At 54.4% G+C, this 14,092-nt stretch overlaps 1 protein-coding gene across 10 annotated transcripts in view; it reads left to right on the forward strand.

Moving 5' to 3' along the window:
- The window catches only part of CTIF (cap binding complex dependent translation initiation factor), a 249,103-nt gene that overhangs the window by 85,835 nt on the left and 149,176 nt on the right, over positions 1 to 14,092 (forward strand). For all 10 annotated transcript variants that reach the window (XM_036230024.1, XM_016148451.2, XM_016148452.2 and 7 more), the window contains 3 exons: positions 3,699 to 3,772; positions 4,999 to 5,103; positions 10,199 to 10,274. In XM_036230024.1, the coding sequence (XP_036085917.1) occupies positions 3,699 to 3,772; positions 4,999 to 5,103; positions 10,199 to 10,274 (255 nt within the window). The remainder of the gene's footprint in view (positions 1 to 3,698; positions 3,773 to 4,998; positions 5,104 to 10,198; positions 10,275 to 14,092) is intronic.

The following is a 14,092-nucleotide window of genomic DNA, read 5'->3' on the forward strand; positions in this document are numbered from 1 at the left end:
GCACGTGACACTCCTGTCCCTGGGGGATTCCCACGCACATTGACATTTGGGAGCCAGCAGGTCAGTGTTGCTATAACACCCCAGGCAGCTCTGCAGTTAGAACAGTTAGGAAGAGAACGAACCACCGGGGAATGTGCTGTGGGTGCTGTGGGTTCGTGGGGCACAAGCATCGAGGAGAAACTGCAGACTGCAGGGGCGAAAGGTTTTTGGCTGGATCCTAGCAGAGAGAAAGCCTGGGAGAAATAACACTTGTTCGTTTTCTCGGAGTCCAAGACCACAGTGGCCCTAAGAGGAGTATAACCACATACTGTGGCAGCTCTGTGTGGCCTCTGAGCTCCTTAGTCGGACCCGTGTGCGAGTTGCACACTAACACAGCACTACCAGTGTGCCCAGGAGGAAGCCAAAGCCTCTACAGCCATGAGCAGAAGGCACGAGGAGGCAGAAGGTACCTGGGAACAAGTCGAGCCCTGGTCACCTTTTCTTCTCACTTCTGCATGAGTCCTCGGTGTGAGCGGGCGTCAGGGTGGTTTCGAGGGTGAGGTGGGCCTGTCTCCTGGTGTAGAGTTGCAGAAATCAGGTTGCGGTCTGCCTGCCTGTGGGGCCATCTGTCTGCAGGCTCCTGCCCCTCTGGCTTCTCTGAGCACTAAGAGGGTTTGTGGAACCGGCGACGTGTGTATGCGTGCGTGTGTATGTTGCGGGATGCAAGCTTTGAGGGTTGGTGTCCAGAACTCAAGACAGAGGGAATATCCAGGCGCTTGTATGGTTTCAAGGGCTTTGACTGGATCTGAAGCCACAGGGCAAGGTGGCCCATGGTTGGCTTGGATACGGTCCGCCTAGATGCTGTCAGCCCAGGGCTAGCGGGTGCATGGAAGGGCGCATGAAGCCATTAGGTCCTGGCTGCCCCAGTTCATTGCAGCACTGAGTTACTCTGGGCACTTCCTGGGCCACCGCCTCAGCAATGACAAGAGATAACAAAGGGACAGCTCTGCCGGTGAGGTTCTTCCCTCTCTGGCTGAGGCTTGAAGGGTATAGACTTTGTTGACAAATGTCAGGAGATGTCTCCAGTGCCATGTTGATGAAAGATCGCATGAGGTGATTATATTCCTGTCACATTCCATTGCAACAGACTCTGAGGGAATATCCAGATTCCTGTTATGTGCTACAGTTATTGTGTCAAATAGAACCGCGACAAGTAGGCCGTCCCCTGTGACCAGGGATTCGTTGGGGACTTCCCCTGAGACTTGCCCTCTCACCTGTCAGGACATCGGCCTTCATGGGAGTTACCTTCCTTCCTTTTGTCTCGAGCACAGAGAGGCCACCTTGTTCACAGTTCTTGGTATGTCCTGTTCAGGGGCTGAGTGTCATTTTGGCCCAGGGCTGTCACCTTGTCCAGGTCGGGCACCCTGGGATCATGCAGAGATGGGGCTCCAGCTCCTTGGTCTGTAAAGGGCTCATGTCCTGGCACTTCTGCTGCTTGGCTCTGAGAATCAGAGTCACATTGTCATCAGGGTCGGAACAGAAGCAGGAGGTCAGTTCATGTGAGAAGCGACAAGACCTAGCCCTGCAGAAATGGGGAGAATGTTTGCGGAGGCCGCTGGCCTGGGCGACAGAGAATGCTGGCATGGTCACCGGAATCAGGAGGTGGAGGTGACTGGGAGGGCGGTGGTTTGAGGAGCAGGCGTTCGCTAGGAACGGCAGTGAGATCTCTTGAGTTTCCCAGCATTTAAAATAGGATTCAGGTTATCTGCAGCAGTTCCGGAACACGTTCTCGGGGTTGTAGAATGGGTGAGAGTTGTGAGGATTCCGTGAGAAAAAATGTGTGGAGCGAGCCTGTAACTATAAAGTATTGAAAAAACAGACGTGCCTGGTTGCCGAGGGCGGCGGCTCTCCGCAGTGCTGCTGGCCTTCTGGCTGTCACTCAGCAGCTGGGCCTCGAGACGTCCCTCCCGGAGCCCTGCTTTCTCACCTCAAAACGGAGATGGTGACAGCACGTCACAGGTTGTTCTGCCTGTGCACGGAAAGGTGGCCTTCCCTGCCTTTGGAGAATATAAACACCTGTGTGCAAATGCCAGGGGCGTCTCCTCCAATGTCTGCTGTCACTCTTTCCCACCCATCAGCCAGGGGCCTTTTCCCTGGACCCTGAAAGATCGCAAGGCTGGTCAGTCCCCTGCCAGGACACTGCTTTGGAAGAGGCTGGAGCCCTGAATGAGAGGTGCTCCGGGCGCCTCCCATAGTCTATCACCTGGAGAAGGGTAAGGGGCCCCTTTCCAGGCTGTGGCGTTCCTGCAAACTCCGTGCTGCACATCAACCCTGTTGCACAGGGGCCGAGAGTGACCAGCCAGGGAGAGATTATGTGCCCTTCACACTGACCTTGAGCTGCCTTTCAGATGAATTACCTGTGGGATGCTGTGCACGCCTGGTTTTCTCTGTGACCCTCTGGTCCCCTTTTCATACTTGTTCTCTCTTTTTCCACCCACATTCCTCCTCCAGTCCTTGGGGATCTGAATCCTAAGACAGTAAATCGATCTTGACATCCTAGTCCGTGAATCGGTCTTTCAGACACAGGCAGCAGGCCTGCGCGTCCTCCGCTTACAGGTGGAGTCTGTTTAATTGGTTGGCAGACATCCGAGGTGGACCCACTGTGCGCCGAGCTTGGCCACTGAGGGGCACAGAAGAGAAGGTAACAGTCAGGAGCTTCAATTTTACTTGGGGTCATGGATGGACCATGGATTCTTTAGTTTCACTCTATGTTTGTGGCATTTATTCGTGTTTGCATGTTGGTTTTTTTTAATTTTCACTACTGTATAGTATTTCAGTATATGAATATACCATATTCATTTGTCTGGTGAACTGTCAGTGGGCATTTGGGTGGTTCCCAGTTTGGAGCTGCTCTTTGCCTCTGCGTTACGTACTGTTGGTGAACATCTGTGTACAGTTGGCTTGTGTTTATACCTGGGAGTGCAGTCCCAGGTCACAAGGCATGCACACGCGCAGCTTTAGAGGAGGCGAAAGTATTAATTTTAAACAGTGAGATGATGGATAGCAAACTGTAGGGCTAACAAGGGATGGATGGCATCAAGGAGGGCAGAAAAGCCAAATCATAGGAGTTGGATCAAATAAGGTGTCTTTCGTCACATCGGGAACATCCAAGGACAAAGGCCAGGGCCGGTCAACTTAGAGGGACTCAGCTGCTGGTGTAGCCTTGGTCCGCGAGGGCTTCTCGTTTCTGCCCGATTTCAGGGAGTGGGGAAGTCGACCCCCCAACGTGGACTCTCCAGGGCACCTGGCTCTGCAGAGCCCCTGCCTGGGGAGAAGCCACAGCCACCAGGCTGCCAGTGGTAGTGGCCACTCGTCCACGCGGAGGCTTTGAGGAGAGAGCCATGGGCTGGGGCGGCGGAGACGTGGGCGGGTTCTGCACCTGACCGCACAGCTCTGTCAAACACCGCTGCAGTGAGCGGCCTGTGCCAGGGGGAGCCCAGGGGTCTGCCCCAAAGTCCTCTGAACTCTTACTGGGCGCACCAGCCAGGATGCTCACACCAGCCTCCAGGGAGCCCAGGATAACAAACCGAGGCACCAGGGAGGGGGGGGCGCTGCAGCCCTTTCCAGGACTGGGCCTTGAGGAGGCCTTCTGCCCATTTGTTCTCCGTGTCGAGGCTGAGCCAATAACGCAACCCCTTTCCTCCCCCAATCTCTTCCAGAACGGCAGCAAAGATAACTCTCTGGACATGCTGGGCACAGACATCTGGGCTGCCAACACTTTTGATTCCTTCAGGTAAGCCGCGCTCCCTCTCGTCCATGGCGCGTGGCTCCGGCTGGGACCCCAGCCTCATGCCTCAGGGGATCTCTGGGGGCCGCGTAAATGTTGAGACTTCCCTGATCAAGCCCCCTGTAGAGGGGGCTGACGCAGAAACCACGAGACTGAAGAGGAGAGAGGTCAGAGAGAGGAGAGGAGAAGAAAGGAAAGAAAAGGAGGGGCGAGCGTCCGAGGGAAAGAGAGAAGGAAGAGGGAAGAGGAGGCAGAGGAGGCAGAGGAGGCAGAGGGTTGAGGGGACGGGGAAGACAGGGCCGACAGTACCGCCAGCTATGGAGGAGGGAGACCGGCCAGATGGAGCACGGGGAGGTGGAAGAGCACAGGGGGATGGCTCATGGGGACGACTGGCAGCCCGGGCTAGACTTGGGGACAGAGAGCTGTGGCTTCAGACCCCCACCCTTCCCACCTGAGGTCGTAGCAGGTGGGTGAGCTGGCTGCAGAGAGGTCTGGAGGAAGGAAGGATTGTCAGTGGCTCATGTTCTGGAAGGTCCCTGATGGACCAGGTTGGAAGCACAGGTATTGTCCAGGGTTTCTCAGAGGTGGGGCCCGTGCCCCTGAAGTGTTTGCTGATGGGCTCCGGCCATGATGTCACTCCTCTGGGGAATGGTGGCCTTGGACCGCGGTGGCCTTTTAGGTCCACTCTGCCTTGGCCCTGTAGCTGTCACCCCTGGGCATACTCTAGACACCCCCAGCTCGGGTTGGGCTCGCCCCACCTGGAAGCACGTGAGTCTCCTGGGCCTGGAACTTGCAGGACCTGGCCTCCTGCTCCCTGACAGATTTGTCTCACGTCCCTCAGAGCTGCCTTGTCGCCATTCTGTGCTGCCGTCAGAGACTCTAGTGACAGGTTTTGGCCTTCTTTCCTTCTCCAGTCTTTCCCAAATGTAGGTGTGAAAACAAGCTCCCAGGTGGTGTTTAGAGGTACTGCTGTAGCGTAGGCGTCAGGCCCATGCTTGTGTTTTATGAGCGTTACCGTACAGCAGGGCTGAGGAGAGGTGAGGGCTTCGCAGGCCGCCCCCAGGCCTGACACTTCGGGCTCCAGTCCCAGTGAGAGGTCCCTGCCTGGCCCTGCTCTTGGCTGGTGGGTGCCCTCCCCTTCCTGCCTGGTTGTGCCTTGGGTGTGTGGGCCCCATCAGTAACAGCTGGTCACCCCCTTTGCCGCTCATTTCTTGCCCTCCCTCGCCCTCTAGTGGTGCCACCTGGGACCTGCAGCCTGAAAAGCTGGACTTCACCCAGTTCCACAGGAAGCTGCGACACACGCCCAAGCAGCCCCTGCCACACATCGACCGCGAAGGGTAAGGGGCGGCCGAGGGGGCACTCACATCGCGGTAGGGTGCAGTGGAGAACAGCCGAGAGCGGCCTTTCCCCGGGCAGGAAGGACACGCGGACGGCTCATGGCCGCAGACCCGCAGGCTCACTGGCCTCTCTCCTGAATCACCCTTCACTGCTCAGGCCCTTCCAGCCACACTTCCAGCTCCTCTTCCTGACCATTCGCAGTGGCCCTGCTTGTCCGTAGCCTAGGGCAGTGGGCCTCGCACTTGATCAGAACCACCCGCGGGGCTTGTTAAACCACACACGAGTTGTTGTATCCACGCTCAGGGTCTGATTCCGGAGATCTGGAGCGGGGCCTGAGAATGTGCATTTCTAACCAGTTCCCAGGCATGCTGACTGCCAGCCCGGGGACCCCACTGTGAGAGCCACCGGCGTAGTGGTTGGCTTTACACCGGGTTGTCTCTCCCTGTAGTAATTCGTATGCCAGAGTCGTCTTCCCCTTTTAAAGAACCCTGCCCTCTTAGGTTTTTCAGAGGCTTCATTACACAGTCACAGTTGACTAAATCATTGGCCATAGGCGACTGAGTCAATCTCCAGCCCCTCTCCCCTTCCTCAGAGGTCAGGGGGTGGGACTGGCAGTTCCAGCCCTCCAATCTCTTGGTTGGTTCCCATAGCAACCAGCCCCCCCCCCATCCTCAAGTTACTTCCGGACTGTCCAAAAGTCACCTCATTAACATAACAAAAGACACCATTCCCTCTCCATCACTTAGAAAATCCCAAGAACTTTAGGGTCCCTGTGCCAGGTCTGGAGACAGAAACCACATGTATCTTATTATCAATCACAGTGTCCTCCGTGGTAATTGTATGTTCTAACTTTTTGAGGACCTGCCAAACTTCTCCACCGCAGCTACACATTTTATATCCCCACCAGCAGTATACAATTTCTCCACATCCTCACCAACACATGTTATTTTCTGTTTTGTTTTTTTTTCTCTCTTTCTTTTAAATTATACTCGTGGCTTTTATTTTTTTCTTCCGCTCCTTCCTTCTCTGCCCAGTCTGGTCTCCCTGTCTCTTGAGGTCTAAACCCAACTGATATTATCAGCTGTGCTTCCGTGCATCTCACCTGGCCTCCTCCTCCAATTTCCATCCCACCTCACCCCTTCTCCTGCTCTCACCCGAGTATGGTGAGCAGCAACCCGGGGAGGATGTTGGTCTCGTCCTTATTTCAGAGATGAAAAACAGTGAAGCTCAGAGAGGCACAGTAGCTTGCCCGAGTAGCAGAACCATGATTTAAGGCCGTATGATGCCATCCAGCACCCAGATCGCCCCCCTTAAAACTTAAAATATACACATGCAAAACTGTGTACATGTGTATATTTTTCTGGGAAGAGATGCATCACTTATATCAGACTCTCCCAGGAGAACCCAGCCTCTCAACACACCTCCTTTTGCATTTTTCTTCGAGTGGGGAGGGAAGATAGCCTTGAGCATGGAGGCACCCTGTAAGGAGATAGAGCAAAGTGGGGGCCCAGCCGTGAGGCTCCCCTGGCCCTGCCCCATGCCATCCACCCCTCATTCAACAGCAGTGAGGCCATTTCCTCCTGAGCTGCACAGGGCTCTGCCCTTCACACTGCTGAGTTTAGGAAAGTTGACCTTTCCTCAGCGGGTCAAGTTCAAGAACAGGTTCTCAGCAGAGGAGATGCTTTCCATCCCCTGTTGTGGGAGTTTTTGAGCTTGGGGTAGACCATGAGAATGGATCAGATTGAGGATTTTTCACTTCTGAAGCCCATTCACTAGGCCTGCTGGGTGTCCGTGTGGTGCCGGGTACTGTGAGGGAAAGATACACACACACTTACTGGATAAAATACAGGCTCTGCCCAGCAGGACTCTTTACTGTTAAAAGGAGACATGGACCCGGTTATGACTGAGACTGTGTATAAAAGACTCAGTTCGGGGGTGTGGACTTTTAGAGAGTACTCGCTATGAAGTGAGCTGCCAGGCATAGGTAAACGAAGTAAATGAATGTAGAAAGGGTTAGAGAGGAGAGCACTTTTGGAGAGTGAAGCTCCATTCTCTCCTGTGCCCCCCGGGAGCACGTGGATGGGGAGACCAGAGGGGAAACTGAGGCCCAGAGGACAGAAGGGCTGAAGGTGTCTGATGGAGAATGCTTGTTAAGTCAGGCTTTCCGAGGTGTCTGCACCAGTTCACACGGATGTACATCATAGTGAATTACTAGTTGGCAGTAGCCACAGGTGACTATTCAGGGGAGGGGAGATTTCCTCATGCTGAGGGCCATTGTCCCCTCTAAACCCAGAGGAACCAGACACACTTGCTCACCAGTTACAGGCCAGGCTCACCCACTCAGGAGCCTACAGGATTTTCTGACAGTCATCTGGCGTCTTTCATAGACACCTGGCTCTGGCCATATCCTGTCTCTCCCTGGCTCCCAAGGGAGCCTAGGTGCAGCTTCCTGTGGCCACCTTGTGGCTGGGCCAGGAACTGTGTCACCTTTAGAGTCCTGTTGTACTGGGGACAGACTCCACATGCCACTCCATCATCCCTCAGAAGCAGGGGGCCATTCGGTTGCCAAGGCTTCCCACAGCCCACGTTTCCATGGAGGGACAGAGATCGGAGCAGGCTGTTGCCTTGGAAACCCTGTTGGCAGCAGTGACTCAGGTGGTCTGGATCAACCTTCCGCCCTCTGAACCTGTAATCTTCCAGGGGGTTCTGAGCCCTGGGCAGGGCAGGCCCTGGGTCTACATGGCCACAGCCCTCTCTGTACACCACCCACGGCCCACCACAGGGCTGCCGAGGTGAGAACGAAAGGCCGTGCAGTGCTGCGCTAGGCCAGCATGCAGCATGTGGTTGGGGCCAGAGGTGTGTCATGCTCACACGTGACCTGAGGGAGGCCGTATCAGCCAATCCACTAGGCCAGGAGCCCCCAGGTCCCTCCTCCCCCACTGCCATGATTCCTGCAAAACACAGATGACTACAAGCAGTCGGTGCCTTCACACGCCAGCCTGTCTCTACCAGCCTGGCAGACCTATTAGTTAAAAGGTGGCTGGGTGTTTCCAGAACTTTCTCCATCTCCTCATCTGCAGCCCAGCACATCGCAAGGCTGGGGAGGAAGGGGAGGGGGTAAGAACTCTTCTCTTTTCCTTCTTTATACCCCGCGACCCCAGCTCCACCTGCTAGACCCCTCTCTGTCTTTCCAGCCCTCGCCCTCCAGCGCTGTCTTGCCCCTTTTGCCCACCCCCTTGCACCCCATTCCCACCCACTGCAGCCGCATGAACGTCCCTGCTGGCAACATGCTTGCGCTTTGCTCCAGGGCTTTGCCCCGCCGCCGCCCTCTGCCTGCTACATTCTCCCAGATTCTCTGCTTAGCCAGCTCATGATCCGACGCCCTCCCTCTGTCCAGACTGCCCTGGAAGCTGCTCCTCTATATTCCTGTAGTGCCCCCTCTTACCCCCAACCCCAACATTGGCTGTGACACCAAGGACCCAGTCTCTGCATCATGTACACTGGGGCCCAGCCAGAGCTGGAGCCCGCACAAAGCATTTATGAAATGGGGGTGTAGACCATAGCCCTGTGCCCTCTTCCGCCCAAGCTCCTGCACATTTTTGCAGCCCTGTTGCTCTTCCTGGAGGCTCCAGGGCTGCTCTGGCCAAAGGACTTTCTTGACACGCGTCTCATGCTGCCCCCTACTGGTGCTCAGGAGTATGAGACGAGGACTCGTTTCCTAAGAGCTGTGAGCTATGAGTTGTCTGAGGGCAGGAACCACGGCATTTATTGTCCATGATTCCAAGGACAGTGGACAGGGCCCAAAACACAAGAGAGCCTTGGCACGCATTGGGCAAATAAGCTAATTACTCTGAAATTTGAACGTTGCATTAGCTCTGCAGCTGGAAAACACTGCTGCCCACCAGCTGAGCAGCCCTCGCCAGACCTGGGTCCGTAACAGCATAACAGTAGTAGTAACTAGTACTGCGCATGGGGCATGCTCCAGTCTGCGCTCTAAGTGCTTGCCTCGCATTCTTGAAAGCTCACCACTGCCTAGGGAGGTAGGAGCTATTATTCTCTTTACTTCGACAGATGAGGAAACTAGGAGACCCAGAAAAAATGAGTGACTTGCATGAGTCTGGGTGGGTGCGAGGCTCTGCGCCCTTACTCAATCACTATGCTGCTTTCTCTTCCCCCAATAACAATAAAACAACAGTCATAGTAGAAGTGGAGGTAGCACTAGTAGTAGTATTTACCTTGTTATTTGTTTATTATAATTCTGTTTATTGCTCGTATCGACCATAATGTATTTACCATTAAATATGATGTATCAAATATGGGGTGTGTTTGTGTGTGTATGCCTGGCAAAGTTCTGAGCTCTTCGATATATTAATCCTCTATTTACCTTTTGTTAGGCACTATTAGTTATCTCCAGTTTTCAAATGAGGAAACTGATGTACAGAGAGGTTAAGTGACTTGCACAGGGGCACCCAGTTAGTAAGGGATGCAGCTGGGATTCCAACCCTGGCAGTCTGGTTCCAGAATCTGCACTTTAAATATGCTGCAGACGTGGGTCTTTGGCGGTGAATCAGGGCCAGCAGACATGAGGACAAAGCATCAACATGAACGGGCTTGCTGGACTGGCTCAAAGTTAGGCCAAGGAGAGAGGAAACCCCGCTGGGGGCCTGTGTGACCTTGACAAAGTTGCTTGGTCTCTCTGTTCATTCATTTCCCTTTAGCGTAATGGGCAAGATGATAGGCTTTTGCAGGAGCTGTGAGAGATTTGGGGGTTTTCATTAACAAGAAGCTTAGTGTTTTTGCCTGGAAGGGTCGAGGGAACTCTGGTACTTTGGGGCTGCCCCCATCCCCGGGCTGGCCTCAGCGCTGCTATCTACATGAGTCCATTGTCCTCCACAGAGGCCTATGTTTCCAGGCCCAGGGATGGAGGGCAGCATCTCTGGGGTCTCCATGGCCATTTCCTCTGGGTGGAACAGGCTGATTCTGGAGGCCCTTAGGGAAGGAAGGACCCTGATTGTCCCTGCTCTTCCTGCTTGCCAGGCTGGGACAGGATACACGCACCATCCTTTCAATGCCTTTTTGTCTTTTCTGGTCCAGGTGTGGAAAAGGGAAGCTGGAAGACGGGGATGGGATCAACCTGAACGACATCGAGAAGGTTCTCCCGGCCTGGCAGGTAGGTGCATGGGGCAGAGTGTCCCCACACCCCTTCTTCCCCCAGGTCCTGATCCTGCACCTAGGCAGGGCCTCAGCACTCCTGCTGGCTTCTCGCTCCAACAAACCGTAACTGGATGTGCTACGCTGGTGTGTGAACCGGGGTGGCTACCTGCCACGGTCCAGTATTCCATTCTGATACGTGTGCAAAGGGCCCTGTGGCCCCCAGCTTAATGCCTCCTATAGATCTCCGGGGCACTATAGCTTCTCTCTCACTGGGAGCCACGCATGGGGACATGTCCCAGTGAGTGGTCCTAGGTGGGCAAGCCTCAGTCAGAGGTCACATGTCCCAGTGAGTGGTCCTAGGTGGGCATGCCTCACTCAGAGCTCAGATGCTGATAACCTGGGTGCCTATCTCCCCCTAACTCCAGCCGAAGCCAAGGACCCCCAATCCCTGACGCTCGTATTTCCACAGTGGGCAATGGGTCCCAGGGGTGATTCCCATGCAGTGCTGTCCCTCAGGGACACCCATCTCTGAGGCTGCTGGGACTCAGACCCCGGAGCTGCAAAAGACTGGGGGTCAGGATGGGGACAGTAAGTGCCCACATCTGCCCAGCATGTTTCTCCACCCATTAAAAGCACTTAGTTGGTGAGTAAGGGCTGATGCCCTTGATGGTGACTGTCCCCAAGGTCTGCTTCCCCATAATGGGAGCTGAGGGAGAAGAGCGGGTGAGCTGGGGTAGGTGATAGCCAGCAGCCAGATTTTAGCTCCACGAACCCTCAGCAACTTCAGGTGAGCTGAGGCTAGCGTGCTCCCCAAGAGCTCTGATCCAAGGTGGGCAGCTGGAGGCTTTGAGTGTGGTGACATGGATTCGAGGGGATATCAGTTGTGGTCCTAGGCGGTGAAGCCACATGGCAAGGCAGAAGCTGAGACCCATACCGCTGGGCTTAGGATGGAGTCCTAGGGGACCCACCTGCCTGTTTGGAATGCATTGTGTACTGTGGGTTGGTGGAATGGGGGGACAATGATGACAACCCCCATCATTCGCGATCCTGATCTGAGTGTGGCCCCTGGTTCAGATGCAGCTTAAAGCAGAGGTCTTGCAGACAGACCGCTGCACCATGACCTTCCACTAGAGGGCACCAGCGCACCGGTCTGGAGGCTTTAGTCTGGCATTTGCAGTAGGAAGTCCACCATCCCCAGCAGCCAAAGGTGTCCTTGCTGCCTTATTGATGTTGAACATGCAAATTGTCCCCAAAATGACCCACTCCAAAGCTCAGGCACATCCTCGCCAGAAAAGGGAGAGGATGAGGCAGTGAAGGAGGCAGCCACACAGAGGTGTAGGGAAGCACCTGTTTGGCCAAAATGTCCCCTGCTGTGCAAAGGCCTGACATTCCTCCAGGGAGTACCCCCCCCCCCCACACACACACACACACTCCTGAGCCCCCTGGGAACGCATGGCAGCTCCCAGGAGGGCACACCCCTTAAGCCTCTCTCAGCTGCACAGACAAGGATGGTGTTTGCCCATAGAGCGAGGGGTGCTGGCAGCATTCCCCACATAAGCTTCACCAGTGCGAGACTTGGGAGGTACAAAGCATTGGCTTCTATCCCTGGAAGGACAGGTACTGTCAGGCTGAACCGAGGGGGAGAGATGGAGCTCTATAATCCCAGCGAGGTCAAGCTTGACCGAGTTCCATGCGAAGGCAAGGGAGTCGAATCTGAGCAGGTTCTGGCTTCCCCTTGCACATCCCTCCCCTTGCCTCCGGCCCAGGTACCACCTGAGCTCCGTCTCCCTGAGGTGCGGTAACCTGAGGAGCAGTTTCCCCTCAGTGTCTCCTCAGAGTGCAGGGGGCCACATGGCCTCAGGGGCCTGCAAATACCGCCTCCTTTTTTCTATGCTGCCTTGATGCTTCTGTCCAATACAAAACTCCAGTTGAAAGACATCGTTGAATTACCCTGCGTCTTGCCCAAGGCTTTCTAAAAGGATAAGGTTTGATCTTTTTAAAAATTCTTTGACAGACAAACATTAATGTCTGCTGTCTTTGTCTTACAATAGGAACTACATAACCTAACTTATTTCCCTTTTGGCCTTCCTGTTAGGAAATTGTGAAACTAAATTCTGTGTCTATCGGCAATTAATTATGAGCTCACCCTGACCTGGTCAGGCCTGTCGCTCTGATCTCTGGGGACTGACCCAGGTTAGGAGTGTATACTGTGTGAGTCCCCTGTTGTGAGGTCAGGATGGCACACACACTGAACAAGAAATATAACTTGAGTCAAGTGGGATTCCTGGCCTCATGGATGTGCCCCAGGCCCTCTCTGCAGAGGGGTCCAGGAGACTCAAGGAAGGTAAAGTGGGGTTTCGACTTCATGAGACTGTTTCCAAGACACTCTCTTCACACAGGGCCCAGAGAGAGGATAGGAGACCCATTAAAGAAGGGACAATGAGACCTGGGGTTAAGCACCCTTTTTCCCTGCTTTGCCCCAAATAATGACAGGATGAGAACCCACTCCCGCACCACACACACACACACACCTGAGGAATGTGAGGGACAAATCCGCTTTCAGAAAAAAAAATCACTGTGGGCCAGATTGATGACCAGGTTCTCCCCACTCCACTCAGTGCTTGGTGTTATAAAAATGGTGGCAGATGCAGGAGCATCCTTGGTCTTCCAGCAGGTGGCGCCGTTGCCGCTTGGAAACTCGGGTTGGTAGGAAGGGGCCGCCCAGCACTGGATGGAAGCTGCAGGAGCCCAGTTCCCAGCCCTCCAGATGGGAAGGAGTGACTTTATCGTTCCCTAGAGCTATGCCAGCTCTGTTGCCAAGTCTTCTGGAAACGTCCAGGATATGCTAACTCACAAGGCATGAGGATTATTAACATATCCGGAGACGCCAAGGAGCAAAGTCCTGTGAAAACTAAGCTCCACCTTGCTTCCCCAGGCCCCGTCCTTTTCCCCAAAGTGCTGCTTTGTGTCACTCCTCGGTTCCACGGGAGGTGCAGTCCGACTTTATTTATTGAGTCCACCGCTATTGATCAAGCCCCTTTCTGTGGACCAGGCATTGTCTTAGCCATGGTGGACCGAGTTAAAGTGCATGGGCCACTGCCTTTCCGGTGGCCTGGGACACGGGACTCTCCTGATGTCCCCTTATCGAGCATCCAGCAGTGACTGCATCGCACCAACAGCAACACTGCAAACACTAGCTGAGTGCTTTCCATGCTCCTCCAGGAACTGTGCGGGCGCTTTCTCGTTCTTATCTTGCGTATCCTCACATTGTCCCTAGGGAGCACATGCCGTTACCAATGTCCTTTTACAGATGAAGTTAGTTCTGGGCAGATGGCACCTACTCAGTACGGCCTTCCGAACAGCCTGACCCGCACTTCCTCTCCACCCGCCTCACTTTATTCTTATCCATAGCGCTCGTCGCGCAAATGCTTTATTTGTCTGCTTTCTTCCACTGGAATGTAGGCTCCACACGGGCACGTACAGGGGCCCATTTAATCTGGAGTGAATGACCAAATGAGCCCTGACCTACTCCTGTCCCAGAGGGACTCAACCCCAGAACCCCAGCCCAGGACCTGTGCCTCCTTCACAAGGGCTCACGGGAATCCAGCACTGTCTAAGCTATGTGTCTGCATATCACCTCTAGCTTCACGGAATTGCCCCGTAAAGTATAGATTCTGCTATTATTGTTATTTTACAGATGACAACTGTAATCAGATACCTTGCCCCAAATCACAGGCTTATCAATGGGGGTATGAAGATGGGAATTCAGGGAGCCTGATTCCTCTGGCGCCCTTTGTTTGAGGGGCGACGATGAAGAGGAAGAGGCGCTGGAAA

The sequence above is a fragment of the Rousettus aegyptiacus genome, unplaced genomic scaffold (genome assembly GCF_014176215.1).
Source record: "Rousettus aegyptiacus isolate mRouAeg1 unplaced genomic scaffold, mRouAeg1.p scaffold_m13_p_12, whole genome shotgun sequence".
Lineage (NCBI taxonomy): Eukaryota > Metazoa > Chordata > Mammalia > Chiroptera > Pteropodidae > Rousettus > Rousettus aegyptiacus.